The following is a 19,751-nucleotide window of genomic DNA, read 5'->3' as shown; positions in this document are numbered from 1 at the left end:
GGGTGGAAACCGGGTAAAGGGGAGCTATGGGGGGAAAAAAGAGGAACAATTGTAATAATCTGAACAATAAAGATTTATTAAATTAAAAAAATAAAAATAAAAGTGGTTAAAATGGTAAATTTTATGTTATGTATATTTTACCACACTAAAAAGAGGTTAAAAAAAGTTAATTATAAGAGAACATGTTAAACAATACTATAACTGTCATCATACTAAAATTTAGTGAGTAAGAGCCCAGAAATTCTTCAGGGTAAAATCAAAAAGTAAATGTGGATCGTGAATATCCATGCCCACATACACGCACCCTATCACATGCCCCTCCTTGTCATCATTCAGAAAAAGTTAAAGATCACATTCAGTACAAACCTTTCCAAACAGATTCATTCAAAGCATTTACCTGGTTTCTGGGTGTGATGCCACACATTGCAGTAATGCCAGAGCATTGCAAACTCTGTTAGACTGGTGTGCTGTTAAGGTGGGTGGGTTGATAGATGGATAAATATTTACGATTTCCTAAAAAATGGAAACCACCAGATGAACAATGTATAATTTGTTATAAAATTAATTCCCATGATATTAAAGCAAAGACCTTAAATATGCTCCTATTCTTTCATCAGAAATACACTTGACTGAGGCTATCTGTGGTATTTCTACATGTCTCTAGGAAGATAGCTATGGAGGCACCTGTGGTCACTGACACTTTCTTTATATCCTGTATCTGTGGAAGCTTTCACTTGTGAGGAATTCTTACATTTATAATCCCTTTTTTGTCAACACCTTGCTTTAAGTTAAGGTGATGAGGTAGTGGCCAGAAAATGTTAGTAAATCAACCACAATGACTCATAAAGGAGCTTGAGTTTAGTCAGGTAGCAACTGCAAAAAGAGGAAGATAAGAACATGGGTATATGCAGTGAATATATGTACTCTCTCTCAAAAGGTGATGATTTGTTGAATACAATTTCATTTATTTTAGTTGTAAAACTTTTACATAAAAAATATTCCAATAAGAAAGATTAGATTCTTGGCTACATGCAATAGGGATAGAATGTGAACTGACTTAACAGATCTGAAAAATTAATATAAATATTAGGTATTTCATACAATACTTTAAAGGACAATCATTCCTAGACTATAGCATATCAATTTATTCCCTACCAATGACCATTTTGGTCGGAAACAAATTTCAATTATTTAATCTTTAATGTACAAGTGTACCCACCTTTAATCTTACAACTGTCATATCTTTTTTTAAAAAAATATTTTATTGATTTTTTACAGAGAGGAAGGGAGAGGGATAGAGAGTTAGAAACATCGATGCGAGAGAAACATTGATCAGCTGCCTCCTGTACACTCCCCACTGGGTATGTGCCCGCAACCAAGGTACATGCCCTTGACCTGAATTGAACCTGGGACCCTTGAGTCTGCAGGCCGATGCTCTATCCACTGAGCCAAACCAGTTAGGGCAGAACTGTCATATCTTTAACATTTTCTTTCCCCAGCATATACCTTGCGCGGCTGGCTTTGCAGTCTTTACACCTGACTTTCTACCTTTTCGCCACTGTTATGTAGAACTGTCCTGTAGTACTCCTAAAGCTGTGTTTCTCAAAATGCAGCTGTTATACCACCTGCATAAGAATCACCTGAGCCGAAACCGGTTTGGCTCAGTGGATAGAGCGTCGGCCTGCGGACTGCAGGGTCCCAGGTTCGATTCCGGTCAAGGGCATGTACCTGGGTTGCGGGCACATCCCCAGTAGGGGGCGTGCAGGAGGCAGCTGATCGATGTCTCTCTCTCATCGATGTTTCTAACTTTCTCTCCCTCTCTCTTCCTCTCTGTAAAAAATCAATAAAATATATTAAAAAAAAAAAAAAAAAAAAAAGAATCACCTGAGAGCAGCGGAGGTGCTTATTAAAAATACAGATTTTAATCTCAGACTAAATAAACCAAATATCTTGGGTAGGATCCCAAAATCTGCATTTTAACAAACATCTTAGACTTTTCTACAAGATTCTTGCAAATGCCAACATTTAGAGACTCATCCTACTAATGTCTTCAAAATCATTTGGGCAAAGGGAGAGAGTTACAAGTGTAATAAGACTGAACTACAGCTCATGGATATATATATACCCACCTGTAAAAGTGCTGCAATAGTACCAAACGAATGCCATAGCATGGGTGCAAGGTCAGGAACAGATTCTCGCTTCTTACTTAGCTCCAGCAAAGCATTTTCCCTTGTCTCAGGACTGGACAGCTCATTGATCCACTGATAGATTTTTTCTCTATCCACTTGAGCCAATGCAGTAGGCACAGGCTTCAAGTGAAAACAAGAAAGTAAGCAAGTGAGTTTCATTAGAATCAAACCAAATCTTACTTTACAGTAGTGCTTTAGAGTGAATATACTTTTCATAAATATCCAAGGAGCTTTTCTAAATATTCACACTTGATATAAACGAACTGAATTTGTAAAATCTAAATTGCACACACACTTCAATAATTCCATGTTTAGGGATTTATCCCATAGGTATAGTTGGGCTGTACTGAAGACAAACGAAGATATTTACTGTTGCACTCGTTTAAAAGCAGAAAACTTAAAATAACAAATATCCATCTTTAAGGAACTGGTTAAAAATGTATGGGTGTATCTTTATATAGAATACTATGTAGTCTTTTAAAAAAGAGACACTGTACCTCTATATCTGATACTAAATAAAAAGCCAAAAACAACAAAAAAGAGTGTAGAACAGCATAGTATATGCTTCCATCAACATACACATACATTCTTACATATTTACATGTAACATTTCTAGAAGAACACATAAGAATTTGTTAACAGTAGTTACCTCTAAGTTTGGAATCTATATGGGAGACTTACTTTGCATTGTATACAATGAAACCTTTTGCATAAACTTTTTTAAAATCATGTACTTATAATAATTTTTTGTTTTTATTGATTTTTTTTTTTGAGAGAGAGGAAGGAAGAGGGATAGAGATAGAAACATTGATGAGAGATAAACACCATCAATCAGCTGCCTCCTGCACGCCCCCTACTGGGAATTGAGCCCACAACCTGGGTATGTGCCCTGACCTGTTGGTTCCTGGGTCGACACTCAACCACTGAGCCACACTGGCTGGGCTATAATAGTTTTTGAAAGAAAAAAGTTACACCCATGACACTCATTGCTGTTCTTCACCAATAATTCCAGCATCCCCTTCTGTGAAGAAGAAAACTGATGTAATTTGAAAAAGCTCTTCCTTCTAATGATTCTCCCCTTTGAGAATCATTCGTTAGATACTCAAGCAGGGATTATATAAAGACTTAATAGAACATGCTTTCATTATTGTGCTAAAGAATCACAATATTCCCCCCAAATTGAGGATATCTATAATTCTTCACCCTTGTCAAATAGCCTTATGACCTAGTTAAGTCCCTTAATTGTTCTGATCTGGAAAATAAGATGGTAGACTAGAAAAATGATTACTGTTGCTGTTTCGAAAGTCCTAGCAAATTTATGTTGATTTCTGTCCCTATGTCCAATATTTTCTCATTTAATTCCTCCCAAACCATGACTAAGAAAAAGTTGGGTAGTTAGAAAGAAGGGCTCTACACTTGCAGATGACAACATTATACTCAAAGGAATAAACCTGCTTAATTCACACAAGTATGAAGGTGCATATTCCAATGTTTTCTTGAACAGTATTACATGGCTTCTCATAGTACCTTAATGTGATAGAATGTTGACCCACCCATCCTACAGATGGAAAGATGAGGAACAAAAAGGACAACTGTTTTTGTTGAAGAACAGACTGAAATCTCAGATGAACTTTGAGGCATATTCACATTTACTCTACCCAACCTGAACAATTGCATTCTATAGATGGAAGCTTGATTATAAGCTTTTAGCTTAATGTTTATCAATTCACTTGCTTGACAGTTGTACCACAAGGTCTTCTGCTAAATGAACTGAAACTCCATGCAGCTTAAGTCTTCTTTAAATGCCTTAGAGCAGTGGTTTTCAACATTTTCCAACTCATGGCACACATAAATAATTATTAAAATTCTGTGGCACACCAAAATATATATATACTAGAGGCCCGGTGCATGAAATTCGTGCACGGGGGGTGGGGGGGGGGATGTCCCTCAGCCTGGCCTGCACCCTCTCTAATCTGGGACACCTTGAAGGATGTCCTACTGCTGGTTTACAGAGATCGGGCCTAAACTGGCAGTCGGACATCCCTCTCCCAATCTGGGACTGTTGGCTCCTAATTGCTCACCTGCCTGCATGCCTGTCTGATTACGCCTAACCACTTTGCCTGCTGGTCTGCTCGCCCCCAACTGCCCCCCACCAGCGGCCTGCTCGCCCCCAAATGCCCCCCCCAGCCTGATCACCCCCATCTGCCCCCCGTGCCAGTGTGCTCACCCCCAACTGCCTCCCCTGCTGGCCTGCTCACCCCCAACTGTCCCCCCTGCTGGCCTGCTCACTCCAAACTGCTCCCCCCCTCACTGTCATGATCACCTCCAACTGACCCCCACTGACGGCCTGCTCGCACCCAACTGGCCCCCCTGCTGGTCTTCTTACCCCCAACGGCCCTGTCCCCCACCAGCCTGATCACCCACAACTGCCCTCCCCTCTTGGCCTCTAACCGCCTCTACCTCGGCCCGCCACCATTGCTTTGTCCAGAAGAACATCCGGAAGGTCTCCTGGAAGGTCTCCCAGTCTAATTAGCATATTACCCTTTTATTAGTACAGATTTGTTAATCTGACCAAAAAAAAAAAAAAAAAAAAAGTGTAATTTTGGGGAGAAACCAAGATGGCAGCATAGGTAAACACCTAAACTGCTGCCTCGCACAACAATATCAAAATTACAACTAAAAGACAAAACGGACACCATCCAGAACCACAGGAAAGCTGGCTGAGTGGAAATTCTACAACTAGAAGCAAAGAGGAAAGCACACTGAGACACAGAGGAGCTGCAAAAGGCTGACGTACAAAGACACGCACGCGCGTGGAGAAGACAGGCTGAGTGCACGGGTGGCTGAGTGCGTGACTGGCTTTCTAAAGCAGGAGGGAGGAAACTCCTGACTGCGCTGAACTCCAGTTCCAGGTGAGTTTCTGGGAACCCAGACTCATTCGGGGAGAAACTGGACTGTCAGGAAAAGAGAATGCACACTGAGACTCAGGGAAGCTGCGGAAGGCAGAGGTCCGGAGGCGCACGTGCACAGAGAGGACAGACTGCTGAGTGCATAGGCTGCTGAGTGCATAGGCGCCTGAGTGCGCGGCTCGCTTTCTAAAGCGGGAGGGAGACGGAAATTCCTAACTGCGCTGAACTCCAGTTCCAGGCGAGTTTCTGGGAACCCAGACTCATTCAGGGAGAAACTGGACTGTCTAGCAGCGGGCGAAACTCGAGGGCGGCTTTCTCTCAGAGGTGCTCGCAGCGATTACCACGGGACTCTGAGACTCAGGGGCCTCATAGGGCAGGGCTGATGGGAAGCCAAGGCTGTCTGCTCCGCCCCGTCCAAGCTGAGCACAGACGCTTTTGCAATTTTGCAAGTCTTGTCTCATAAGGTGTCTCCAGCACAGAAGTTCTCCCAGCATAGACACAGCTGATCCTCACAGACAATTGGCCTGGAGGTCAATTCCTCCCAGTGATACCAACAACAATCAAGACTTTACAACAAGGCTGTGCACACAGCCCACAAAGGGGTGCACCAAGAGTGTCCACTTCAGGTAACTGGGGAGGCTGAGCCACTGGGCCCTATAGGACACCTAGCACACAAAGCTACTCGACCAACTCAGGGAAGCAGCGAAAATGCAGAGACAAAGAAACAGGTCACAAATGAAAGAAATGGAGGAAAGCAAACGACTGGATATAGAGTTCAAAACCACGGTTATAAGGCTTTTCAAGAATTTCCTAGAAGAGGCCGATAAATTTAGCGAGACCCTCGAGGATATGAAAAAGGACCAACTAGAAATTAAACATACACTGACTGAAATAAAAAATATTATAGAGAGACCTAACAGCAGACTAGAGGACCACAAGAATCAAGTCAAAGATTTGAAATACAAAGAAGCAAAAAACACTCAACCAGAAAAGCAAAAAGAAATAAGAATCCAAAAATTTGAAGATAGTGTAAGGAGCCTCTGGGACAACTACAAGCGTACCAACATCCGAATTATGGGGGTGCCAGAAGAGAGAGAGCAAGATACCGAAAACCTATTTGAAGAAATAATGACCGAAAACTTCCCCCACCTGGTGAAAGAAATAGACTTACAAGTCCAGGAAGCACACAGAACCCCAAACAAAAGGAATCCAAAGAGGACCACACCAAGACACATCATAATTAAAATGGCAAGGGCAAAAGACAAAGAGAGAATATTAAAAGCAGCAAGAGAAAAACAGTTACCTACAAGGGAGCAACCATACGACTGTCAGCTGATTTCTCAACAGAAGCTATGCAGGCCAGACGGGAGTGGCAAGAAATATTCAAAGTGATAAATAGCAAGAACCTACAACCAAGATTACTCTACCCAGCAAAGCTATCATTCAGAATTGAAGGGCAGATAAAGAGCTTCACAGATAAGAAAAAGCTAAAGGAGTTCATCACCACCAAACCAGTATTATATGAAATGCTGAAAGGTATTCTTTAAGAAGAGGAAGAAGAAGAAAAAGGTAAAGATAAAAATTATGAACAACAAATACATGTCTATCAACAAGTGAATCTAAAAATCAAATGAATAAAAAATCTGATGAACAGAATAAACTGGTGAATATAATAGAATCAGGGGTATAGAAAGGGAGTTGCCTGACAATTCTCGGGGGGAAAGGGGTGTGGGGGGTGCGGGAAGAGACTGGACAAAAATCATACACCTATGGATGAAGACAGTGGCTGGGGGATGTAAGGGCAGAGGGTGGGGTGGGAACCTAGTGGAGGGGAGCTATGGGGGAAAAAAGAGGAACAGTTGTAATAATCTGAACAATAAAGATTTATTAAATTTAAAAAAAAAGAATATATATATAAGGGGGAAATGGGAAACATCTGTAATACTATCAACAATAAAAAATACATATATTAAAATTTTTTTTTCCAATACTATAGAAAAAAAAGTGTAACTTTGATTCACTCACACCAGACGGCTATTGTTGTGTTGGCTGTTGTAATTTTTTTAAATTTAACAATCTAAGGGAAAATAGGTTAGTGCCCCTGACTAAATAGTCAGGCATTGCATGTTTTAAAATTTCTTGTGGCACACCAGTTGAAAATTGTTGCCTTAGAGCAGTAGTCGGCAAACCGCGGCTCGCAAGCCGCAGTTTGCCGCTCTGTTGACTAATGAGTTTGCCGACCACTCACCTAGACTCTTGATTCCAATAATTACAGGCTGTTTTTGTTCCCTGTGATTAAGCCCCTATCCCAGTGGTCTGCAAACTCATTAGTCAACAGAGCGGCAAAGTGTGGCTCATGAGCCACATGTGGCTCGCGAGCCGCAGTTTGCCAACCACTGCCTTAGAGTAATCTGTTAAAAGGTGTTTTTTGACTCCCAGCAGTGATACTCCTCAAGGAAACACAGGCTCCTAAAGTAACAATATGATGTAGAAAGAATAGGGTAGTTTCTCCCCTCTCTACAGCAACAACAGAATTGTCCAAGCACTGTCCTTTCTATTCTACTATAGACAGGCCCTCAACTTAAAAAGTTATTTTTGGAAATGCAATTCCCATCAGAAGATAGAATATGCTTAGAGTATTACATCACCTTAAAAGCTCAGTGAAAACAAGGGCTAAAATTTTAGCTTTGGGTTTCCTGCCCAGTCTCTTGAATGACCCACAATCCAGTAACTCAAGGGGGCTTTATAGATGCTACTCTAGCAATATACTATCTACCCTGATTAGTCATTGCTCATTCTGGTCAACTCTCCCCAAAATCCTGTCACCCAGACACTACTGTCAATAAACTCCATTACACCAACTAAAGCCAGCCTGTGACATGTACCCAGCACCCCTATACGCCATTCCACCCTGGGGCGTACTAGGTGAACAACACCCATTAGCATACCATAGCTTCTGAACACCATGCCCCATCCCCACATATTAATTTATATTTCCAGAGCGAACCTGACTCCAATTAGATGAATGGCATTGGCACCCTGGGAGGCCAATGCCTTGTATCTATCTGCTTGGGTCCCTAGGGGTATGACCACCTGCTACCAGCAAAACACCAACTTTTGAGACTATTTGTGGGAGCTGCAGCCTTCCTGAGAATTTGGTACTAAGAGAGCTAGGGATGTCAGCTGGGTGGTAATGTGGCCTTCTCAGGCATTAACTTGGAGCTGCGGATTTTGTAGACCAGTGGTTGGCAAACTCATTAGTCAACAGAGCAGCAAACTGCGGCTCGTGAGCCGCAGTTTGCCGACCACTGTTGTAGATCATTCTAGCAATGGGAAGGCAGTGAAAGCAGTTTGATACCAGGAAATATCTGGGGTAGGGACCCTCCTTTTCATCATCCCTATTGAATTTTGCCCCCAGTTTAATAGGAGGCATTAGTTTAAATACCACAACTTATTTGTTATGAGATGAATATAATGATTTCTTAAAATATAAAGGGAGCTAACATATATAGTGCTTATTCTGACAGGCACTGTCCTAAATAAATATGTATCATTACCACCTGCATTTTATAGATGAGAAAACTGAGGAGCACTTACTTAAAACTTAAGTGGCAAGCCAGGATTTGAATCCAGGTGGTCTGGCAACAGACTCTTAACTGCTTTGCTAATGCTGCTTCTCACCTGCCTGAAAGATTAGGTGTGATCTAATGATGACTTTCTAAAAAACTATTTCCTGTGTTTATTTCCTAGACAATAGAGATAGGGAATACATAAAAATCTCAAACTAAAATTAAAAAGTTATTGCTATTAGTTCAGCAGAATCTGAAAACAATCAACACCATGAACAGTGTCATTGATGTTAAGAGAAATTCTCTACTTGTTGAGATTACAAGGAACTTAATAACCATCATTTTAATGGCAGTCAGTGAAATCATTTGACATAGACCATTGACCCTTGGACTGAAGGGTCCTGGGTTCATTGTACTTCAGTTGCAGACTCAATCCCTGGCCCTGGTCCAGGGGTGTGCGGAGGCAACCATTGATGTTTCTCTCTGTCTTTCCCTCCTCTCTTCCACTCTCTCTAAAAATCAATGGAAAAATATCCTCGGGTGAGAATTACCAAAATAAAAAATAAAAAAATAATATCATTCTAACAGGTACGATGTGATACCTCATTGTGATTTTGATTTGCATTTCCCTAATATTAACGATTTTGAACATCTTTTCATGTGTCTGTTGGCCCTCTGTATAGCTTCCTCGAACAATGTCTATTCAGTTCATCTACCTACCTACTAGTGGCCCGGTGCACGAAATTCATGCACATTAAAAGGAGGACCCAGAGTCAAATCCCCACCCACCCACATGCGCCTCAAAATTGCGTGAGACCCAGACCCAGCCGCCGCCCCACATTGGGCTAGATCCAGACCCAGCCAGTCCCACCCTTTGTCAAGCCCCTCCGGGCAGGGGGCATAGCCTCAGGTCCCCTGGCCCGGCACCAGGATGGGGGGCGTGGCCTGAGGTCCCCCAGATGGGGCGGGGGGTGTGCCTTGAGGTCCCCGGTCAAGCCCCGCTGGGTGGGGGGCACAGCCTCAGGTCCCCCGTCAAGCCCCACTGGCAGGTGGGCGCAGCCTCAGGTCCCCCATCAAGCCCTGCTGGGCAGGGGGCGTGACCTGAGTTCCCCGGACCCAGCACTGGGAGTGCACCTTGAGGTCCCCCGTCAAGCCCCGCTGGGTGGGGAACACAACCTGAGGTCCCCTGTCAAGCTCCGCGGGGGAGGGCGTAGCCTCAGGTCCCTGCTGATTGCTCATTAAGGCTCCTTAAGGGATCTTGGCCTCAGCTGTAGGTGCATCCATCTTTGTGATGGAGTGATGGTCAATTAGCATATTCCCTATTAGATAGGATTTTTATTTATTTATGAGGATATTTTTCCATCGATTTTCAGAGAGAGTAGAAGGGAGAGGGAGAGACAGAGAGACACATCGATGTAAGAGAGACACATCAATTGGTTGCCTCCTGCATGTACCCAGACTAGGGCTGGGAACCTGCAACCAAGGTAAGCGTCCTTGACTGGAATTGAACCTGGGACCCTTCAGTCCATGGACTGACACTCTATCCACTGAGCCAAAATGGCTAGGGATATCTACCCATTTTTTTAATCAGTTGTTTCTCTTGTTGAGTTGTATGAGTTCTTTATATATTTTGGATATTAACCCCTTACCATAAATATCATTTTCAAATAATATCTTCTCCCATTCAGTTGGTTGCCTTTTTGTTCTGTTCATGGTTCCTTTGATGTGCAGAGGCTTTTTAGTTTTTAGTTTTGCTTCCTTGCCTTCCTAGTCAAATTCACAAAAACAGATGTCCAGAAGCTTAATGCCTATGTTTTCTTCGATGTATTTTATTGTTTCAGGTCTTACATTCAAATCTTTAATCCAAGATTTGAGTTAGTTTTTGTGAACAATGTAAAATTGTGGTCTAGTTTTATTCTTTGATCTTGATAGTAAAACCCAAAATGTATTTTTCTTTCTGAATCCTAAAGATCATTTAGACATACCTCTCACAAAATTTTTAAAATGTGAAAATTGATGTCTCCTTAACAGTGGGAAGTGAAAGAGGGGGACGAGGGAAGAGAGGGAATTGTATTGTACTTTTTAAAAAACATGATTTTACTTAGTAATCACAACAATGTGGTTATTATCCTCATTTTACAACTAATGAAACTATGAGTAAATGATGGTGGGCAGATTTCCTCCTCTTTCCATTCTCTATTTAAAGATCACCTCTAAAGATTCCTAATTCCATTGCTACAATCTTTCAATTTATAAGTTACTAATTATATTTCTGAGGCTGTGGCTGATATGGAACTCAGTCTAGTAGCACACACTGTCCAGAGGCAGATAAACAAAATAATCTATGACTTACCTAACACATTATCAATGATAGGACACTACCAGAAACACAGAGATGAACATTTCTTGAATCAAATAAAATCTATGGATCTTTTCCTTACAAAAAAAAACATAACTGCAAATTGTTTTGCACATAATTTGTTTTCCACAAAATTTACACATAATTTCAGAGAACTCATAGATAGCACCCCAACCCGTCATTAACCCAGAATTAAGAACCTGTTTATCAAGTTAAAGAATACACTTTAGTCCATCATATATCTAAGCTGACTGTCTTCACTCAGAGCACCATGGGATGGGTTGGCTGTCCATTAGTGCCTTCTAATTTTTGCGGAATGAAACAATTAAAAAAAAAAGAATAAAGGAGAAACCAAGATGGCGGCATAGGTAAGCACCTAAACTGCTGCCTCGCACAACAATTTCAAAACTACAACTAAAAGACAGAACGGACACCATCCAGAACCACAGGAAAGCTGGCTGAGTGAAAATTCTACAACTAGAAGGAAAGATAAAAGCTCACAGAGAATTGGAGGTACGGCAAAGGGTCTTTGTGCGCGCAGAGAGGAAGGGCGGCTGAGAGCCTGGCTGACTTTCTCTGGCGGAAGGGGGAAGGAAGCCCCCGACCGCACTGAACCCCAGTTCTGACTGCACTGAACCCCAGTTCCAGGCGAGCCCCTGGGGACCCACGCTCTTACGGGGGGAGTCTGGACTCTCGGGCGGAGACTCCGGAGCCGGGGAAGGCGGAGGACTGAAAGTGCGTACGCGCCAGTGCGCACAAAGGCTGCAGAGGTTGCCACAGGCTTTCCCTAGTGGAAGGGAGTCAGAGGCTCCTGAATGCACTGGGCCCCAGTTCTGACTGCACTGAACCCCGGTTCCAGGCGAGCCCCTGGGGACCCATGCTCTTGTGGGGGGAGTCTGGACTCTTGGGTGGAGACTCGGGAGCCAGGGAAGGCGGAGGTCTGAAGGCGCGCACGTGCGCGCAAGGGTAAGGCTGACAGGAAGCCAAGACTGAGACTCCACCCCATCCAAGCTGAGCACAGAAGCTATTGCAATTTGGCAAGTCTAATCCTATAAGGCTGTCTCCAGCACCGAACTTCTCCTAGCATAGACACAGCTGATCCTTACAGCCAACTGGCCTGGAGGTCAATTCTTCCCAGTGATACCAACAACAATCAAGACTTAATTACAACAAGGCTGTACACACAGTCCACAAAGGGGTGCACCAAGAGTGTCCACCTCAGGTTAACTGGGGAGGCAGACCCACTGGGCCATATTGGAAACCTAGCACACAAATCTACCTTACCAACTCAGGGAAGCAGTGAAAATGCGGCATCCAAGAATCAGATCACAAACGAAAGAAATGGAGGAAAACAAACGACTGGATATAGAATTCAAAACCACGGTTATAAGGCTTTTTAAGAATATCCTAGAAAAGGCCAATAAATATAACGAGACCCTCGAAGAGATGAAAAAGGACCAACTAGAAATTAAACATACACTGACTGAAATAAAAAATATTATACAGAGACCCAAAAACAGACAAGAGGAACACAAAATCAAGTCAAAGAATTGAAACACAAAGAAGCAAAAAACACTCAACCGAAAAAGCAAAAAGCAAAAAAAAAAATCCAAAAAGTCGAAGACAGTGTAAGAAGACTCTGGGACAACTTCAAGCGTACCAACATCAGAATTATGGGGGTGCCAGAAGAAGAGAGAGAGCAAGATACTGAAAACCTATTTGAAGAAATAATGACCGAAAACTTCCCCCACCTGGTGAAAGAAATAGACTTACAAGTCCAGGAAGCGCACAGAACCCCAAACAAAAGGAATCCAAAGAGGACCACACCAAGACACATCATCATTAAAATGCCAAGAGCAAAAGACAAAGAGAGAATATTAAAAGCAGCAAGAGAAAAACAGTTAATTACCTACAAGGGAGCACCCATACGACTGTCAGCTGACTTCTCAACAGAAACTATGCAGGCCAGACGGGAGTGGCAAGAAATTTTCAATGTGATGAATAGCAAGAACCTACAACCAAGATTACTCTACCCAGCAAAGCTATCATTCAGAATTGAAGGGAAGATAAAGAGCTTCACAGATAAGAAAAAGCTAAAGGAGTTCATCACCACCAAACCAGTATTATATGAAATGCTGAAAGGTATTCTTAAAGAAGAGGAAGAAGAAAAAAGTAAAGAGAAAAATTATGAACAACAAATACATATCTATCAACAAGTGAACCTAAAAATCAAGTGAATTAAAAACCCGAGGAACAGAATAATCTGGTGAATATAATAGAATCAGGGGCATAGAAAGGGAGTGGACTGATAATTCTCAGGGGGAAAAGGGTATGGGGGGGTTCATGAATTGACTGGACAAAAATCATACACCTATGGATGAGGACAGTGGTGGGGAGGTAAGGGCAGAAGGTGGGGTGGGAACTGGGAGGGGAGCTATGGGGGGGAAAAGGAGAAATAATTGTAATCTGAATAAAGATTTATTAAAAAATAAATAAATAAATATATAGTATATAAAATAAAATAAAATAAAATAAAAAGAATAGAAAAGACCTTGATTTGCAAGTAACTACACAAGTACGAAAGTGTAATGCACACTGGACTAGAAGCCAGAACTGTTTTCAAAATACTCTTTTGCCATTTCTAGAATTGTGTCCTTTACTTTTCCAAGCCTCAGTTTTATCATTGGTAAAATGAGGGAACTATATTCAACTAGAGGACCGGTGCACGAAAATCATGCGCTGGGGTGGGGTGGGAGGGCAAAGAGCCCCTCAGCCCGCCCTGTGCCCTCTCGCAGTCTGGGAGCCCTCGGGGGATGTCCGACTGACGGCTTAGGCTCGCTCGGGTGCTGCCGTGGAGGTGGGAGAGGCACCCACCACCACCGTTGCGCTCACCAGCCGTGAGCCTGGCTTCTGGTTGAGCGGTGCTCCCCCTGTGGGAATGCAATGACCACCAGGGGGCAGCTCCTGCACTCCTGCATTAAGTGTCTGCCCCCTGGTGGTCAGTACGCATCATAGCAACCAGTCGTTCCACAGTTTGGTCAATTTGCATATTAGCCTTTTATTATATAGGATTATTACCAAAGTCTCAATCAGTTATAAAAATCTTAGAAATTATTTAGTTTAGTTATAAGTGAGAACCTAATCTAAGTGGCCCTTTAAAAATAATATTTTTTAGTTATAATTTGCATACAATAAAACTTTTCAGTATTTGAGAAATCTATACACACAAGTAACCATCACCACAATCAAGATATAGACCACTTTAGCCAAAACCGGTTTGGCTCAGTGGATAGAGCGTCGGCCTGCGGACTGAAGGGTCCCAGGTTAGATTCCGGTCAAGGGCATGTACCTTGGTTGTGGGCACATCCCCAGTAGGGGTTGTGCAGGAGGCGGCTGATCAATGTTTCTCTCTCATCGATGTTTCTAACTCTCTATCCCTCTCCCTTCCTCTCTGTAAAAAATCAATAAAATATATTAAAAAAAAAAAAAAGATATAGACCACTTCAATTACCACCCCTCAAAGTTTTCTAGTACCCCTTTCAATAAATGCCACCTCATCCAGCCCTAGGTAACCAGAAAGCAGAAAGATATGCTTTCTGCTGCTATATATTAGGTCTGCCTTTTCTAGAAACTATTTATAGGAGGTAACATTTATTGAACATACTATGTGCCAGTCAGTCACTATGGATCACCTCCCTTTATTCTCAAAATTTTAACAGGAAATGGTTTCAGGGAGGTTTAACACATTCAAATTTGCACAGTGAGTGTATGGCAGAATTAGTCTACTTCTCTCTGGAATCAGTGAATCCTAACTGATTTATAGAATTGAAATCACAAATATCCTTCCTAATTGAAGAAAATGTTTCTTGAACACAATATAGAACTTTAAGTTTAATATTCTATTATATATAATACATCTCACTAACAGTTGGATTTGGCTAAACAGTAAGTTCAATTACATATCTAGAAACATAAAGTCATGAGAGTCTGATTTGGACTATTATCTTCCTCAACAATGTCTCCAAGATTAGAAACAGAATCTATTGGATATAACTGTGTCTTTAGTTATATACTCACTTAATGTCAATGGTTCTTTCCTTTTAATAGATGTGTGAAAAATATTTGTATTGTTAACATTTACGAGGGAATCACTGTCCTCTTTTCTGTTTAAAGATTTGTATAAGGAAAAAGTATTTCAAATAATTTTCTTTCTTTCAACAAAGGTTAACACAGGCAAGAGATTTACCAAAGTGAGTCACCAATGGTTAACGCCAAGTGTCACAAACACAGGTTATTGACAGTTGGTTTTCTATCTATGAAAATCTTAATACCTAATATGAAAAGGAAAAATATATCTAGAACTTAAAGACTCACATTTACCCATAAATAAAAATATGATTTAGCACCTATGATTAAAGTTAAAAATTGATATTGATGGACCTTGTAAATAGAAAATAGACAAACCTATCAATACAATTTTATGTTTAAAATAACTGCTGGTTTTCCTACCAATGAATATGTAACAGAATGGAATTGGACTGAAATAGGTATTTTCCCCCCTAATTCTGGAGATGACTCAACATGTGGTTTTGGATGTCTATATAATGATGATATTCAAAAAACCTACACTTCTTAAATAATGCCAAAGGGAAATAATGAATTAGCTTAATTATCCTATCTTTCTAAAATAAGGGCCAGAATGTTCTTTAAAATACCTTTTTAAAGATGGAAGTGAATAAGCAAAGAGAAATTAGGCAATCTGCTTAAATTCAACAGGAGACATGGGAAGGAGGAGATAGTGCTTGAATTAGATCCTTCAGAGTGCACAATGTTCTTTTTACCTGACAAAACAGAGGGTGTCTGGGAGTCAGCACAGATTCAACAAAAAGCTATAAAGTAACTAATAATGTTGCTGCTTAGGTGGAAAGTGATGGGAAAAAAAGGTTTATGAATGTTAGAATTGTCAATGGATATCAGTGAGGAAAATTTTAAAAAATGCATACCCAATGCATCTCCTAAAGGCTTACCCTTGACTGTTTTAAATCACTAGCATAACATTCATTAAAGAAGACCCACAGTATGTGAAGGTTTGTAGTTCTACCATTCTAAAGCAACCTGTGAGGTCCATAACAAAGTGATTTGCTACTCTGCGAAGGCTTCAATCTGGGAGCAAGTCATTTCACCAGTGAGTGAACCTAGCCAACCACTGAGCACTTAGCTATTCTTTTTTTTCTTTTTTTTAAATATATTTTATTGATTTTTTACAGAGAGGAAGAGAGAGGGATAGAGAGCTAGAAACATCGATGAGAGAGAAACATCGATCAGCTGCCTCCTGCACACCTCCTGCTGGGGATGTGCCCGCAACCAAGGTACATGCCCTTGACTGGAATCGAACCTGGGACCCTTCAGTCTGCAGGCCGACGCTCTATCCACTGAGCCAAACCTGTCAGGGCAGCACTTAGCTATTCTTATTTAATCTTCAGGTAACCCTGTGTGGTATGTGAGTCCTTATTTAATAGACTAGAGGCCCAGTGCATGAAATTCATGCACAGGTAGGGTCCCTAGGCCTGGCCGGCGATCAGAGCTGATCTGTGGAGCGATCGGGGGTCCACGCTGGCACCCGCTGTGGCTGGCCTGGGGCCTGCAGGCTGGGGGCAGCTCCCACATTGGGCATTTGCCCCCTGGTGGTCAGTGCATGTCATAGCAACTAGTTGTTCTGGTCAATTTGCATATTAGGCTTTTATTATATAGGACTAGAGGTCCGGTGCACGGAATTTGTGCACGGGGTGGGGGTGTGTGTCCCTCAGCCCAGCCTGGACTCTCTCCAATCTGGGACCCCTCAGGGGATGTCTGACTGCCCACAGGGATCGGGCCTAAACCGGCAATCAGACATCCCTCTCACAATCTGGGACAGCTGGCTCCCAACCACTTGCCTGCCTGCCAGCCTGATCACCCCCTAACCACTCCCCTGCCAGCCTGATTGATGCCTAACTGCTCCCCTGCCAGCCTGACTGCCCACAACTTCCCTACCCTGCCAGCCCGATCACCCCCCAATTACCCTCCCCTGCCGGCCTGGTCGCCCCTAACTGCCCTCCTCTGTCAGCCCAGTCGCCCCAACTGCCCACTCCTGCCGGCCTGGTTGCCCCCAACTGCCCTCCCCTGCTGGCCCAGTCGCCCCTGCCTGCCCCTGCAGGCCTGGCCCCCCCCCCAACTGCCCTCCCCTGCAGGCCTGGTTGCCCCTAACTGCCTTCCCCTGCAGGCCTGGTCACCCCCAACTGCCCTCCCCTGCTGGCCCAGTTGCCGCTAACTGCCTGCCCCTGCAGGCCAGGTCCCCCCCAACTGCCCTCCCCTGCAGGCCTGGTTCCTCCCAACTGCCCTTCCCTGCTGGCCTGATCGCCCACAACTGCCCTCCCCTGCAGGCCATCTTGTGTCCATATGGGGTTGGCCATCTTTGACCACATGGGAGCAGCCATCGTGTGTGTTAGAGTGATGTTCAATTTGCATATTACCTCTTTATTATATATGATGTGAGACAGAAATTATTTTCTATGGTGGCAATAATGAAGAAGTTAGGATGTATTCTGTAAAGAACGACAAGTCTAGCCCTAGCTGGTTTGGCTCAGTAGATAGAGCATTGGCCTGAGGACTAGAGTTCTGGGTTTGATTCCAACCAAGGGCACATGCCCGGGTTGTGGGCTCAATCCCCAGTAGGGGGCATGCAGGAGGCAGTCAATCAATGATTCTCTCTCATCATTGATGTTTCTCTCTCTCCCACTCCCTTCCTCTCTGAAATCAATAAAAATATATTTTTAAAAAAGATAAGGTTATAATTTCATTCTTTAAAAAAAAAGAATGACAAGTCTACTACACTATACATTTTTAGCATGATAAAATATTACTCAAGAGTGAAAATTTAAGATACTTCCAAAATTATCTTAAATTCTCCATTTTGTGAATGACATCCTGCATTCACAAGTGACTACATTCTCCTATGATAGTCATGTCTCCCCAACAGAGTGATGATTTACCTGTTATATTAAAAAGAGATGCCCTAGCTTGTTTGGCTCAGTGGATAGAACATTGGCCTGCGGACTAAAGGGTCCCAGGTTCGATTCCGGTCAAGGGCACATGCCCTGGTTGTAGGCTCGATCCCCAGTAGGGGGTGTGCAGGAGGCAGCCAATAAATGATTCTCTCTCATCATTGATGTTTCTATCTCTCTCTCTCTCTCTCTCTCTCTCTCTCCCTTCCTCTCTGAAATCAGTAAAAATATATTAAGAAAGAAAGAGATAAAGGTTAACACAAATGCAAATTTTCATCATTAGGCACAAAGTAAGCAATTTCTCAAGTGGCTTTAGATTATTGCAGGCACTATTGCGTGTATTATAGTAGCTAGTGACAAACACCATTACTGTTCCTTTACCCAGAGCAGCAGAATAATCAGAATAGTAAGTAGTTTATCTAATGGAAGGCATAAAGAATTGGGAAAGAGGCCACTCAACTTTTCTATGCTGCCACCTCCTGACTAACCAAATATTCTAGTGAATGAGTGGTACAAAGGAACTTGTCAGCACTTTTATGTGGTCCAAACAACATAACAGGTGAAAATGTACCTAAAAGTTCAAATTTTAAATAAATGTAAGGTATTGTAAACTTAATTGGAAAAACATTAATTCAGTACTTAAGTAATGAAACACAGCTTTAATGGCTGTTCAAAAGAAGCACTAGAGAGCAAATGAAAATAAAAGTGAATAGGTATAGAGTTTGGTGAGGCACAGGAAAAAGAGCAGCTTGGTATCAACGCTATCAGATTTTGAGAGATGGACAGACAAGCCAACCTTATTAGAATCCCTTATTTAACTTGCCCCTCCCCTACTAGCAGCAACCTCATCTTTACTTGCTTCTTCTAAATTATACATGTAATTTGGGAGAAGAAAAAAGTTGGGAAACTGCAAATGCCTATTGAGACATATAAAAGATACCTCTCCACTTTGAATAGTTACAAACACTTAGACACATGGTGACTGGAGTCAGAGATGCCACTGGCTCTGGAAATGATGGTTTTCTACAGCCCAATCACACTAAGCTCACTTTTTATATTTAAAGTTAAGGCGATTTTTTGGTTCTGTATTTGGTACTTGTCATTTTGCTTAATAATGCAATTTCCTTATGTTACCCTCTCCTAAATCACTTCACCTTGGTGAAACAGAAAAAGTGGGATGGGCATTTAGAAGAGTGTGCTCAAACCATATGGTCCTGTTTTCCCATTATGCCTAAGTGTTCTCCATAGCCACCTCCCTCATTCAGCAAAGTATTTGAGCCCTTACTTTATGCCAGGAACAAGGGTAACCATGTAAACAGGACCCACACTATACCTGTCTCTGTCCTCAAGAGGGAGACCGACAAAACAAGGGAATGAATACAAAAATTACAAAGTGGAATCAATGCTGTAAAGGTACTTTAATAAAGAAAAGTTGACGGTTAAAGAACTACTTTAAAAAGAATGGTAAGAAAAGGCCAATTCTAGGGCCTTCTCTAGGCAGAGACCCGAGAGAAGAGGAGCCACTTAAGCCCACATGGTGTGTATGTGTACATAAGGGATGGGAGTAGGACGAGCATTCCAAGAACAGAGATCAGCAAGTGCCCCTTGGAGTGGAAAAGCGCACTAGAAGGGATGCAACGGGGGCCAGTGTTACCGAGCAAGTGACATAAAACGAGACTGTAAAC

At 42.3% G+C, this 19,751-nt stretch overlaps 1 protein-coding gene across 1 annotated transcript in view; it reads right to left on the bottom strand.

The window, feature by feature from the left end:
- CNOT9 (CCR4-NOT transcription complex subunit 9) overlaps window positions 1-19,751 on the bottom strand; it is a 36,269-nt gene that overhangs the window by 15,435 nt on the left and 1,083 nt on the right. Inside the window, exons 2-3 of the mRNA XM_080669441.1 lie at window positions 2,130-2,309; window positions 398-513 (exon numbers count right to left, since the gene is read on the bottom strand). Of these exons, the coding sequence (XP_080525567.1) occupies window positions 398-513; window positions 2,130-2,309 (296 nt within the window). The remainder of the gene's footprint in view (window positions 1-397; window positions 514-2,129; window positions 2,310-19,751) is intronic.

The sequence above is a fragment of the Plecotus auritus genome, assembly GCF_963455305.1.
Source record: "Plecotus auritus genome assembly, chromosome: 5".
Classification (NCBI taxonomy): Eukaryota; Metazoa; Chordata; class Mammalia; order Chiroptera; family Vespertilionidae; genus Plecotus; species Plecotus auritus.
This window is presented reverse-complemented; position numbering and strand designations above follow the sequence as displayed.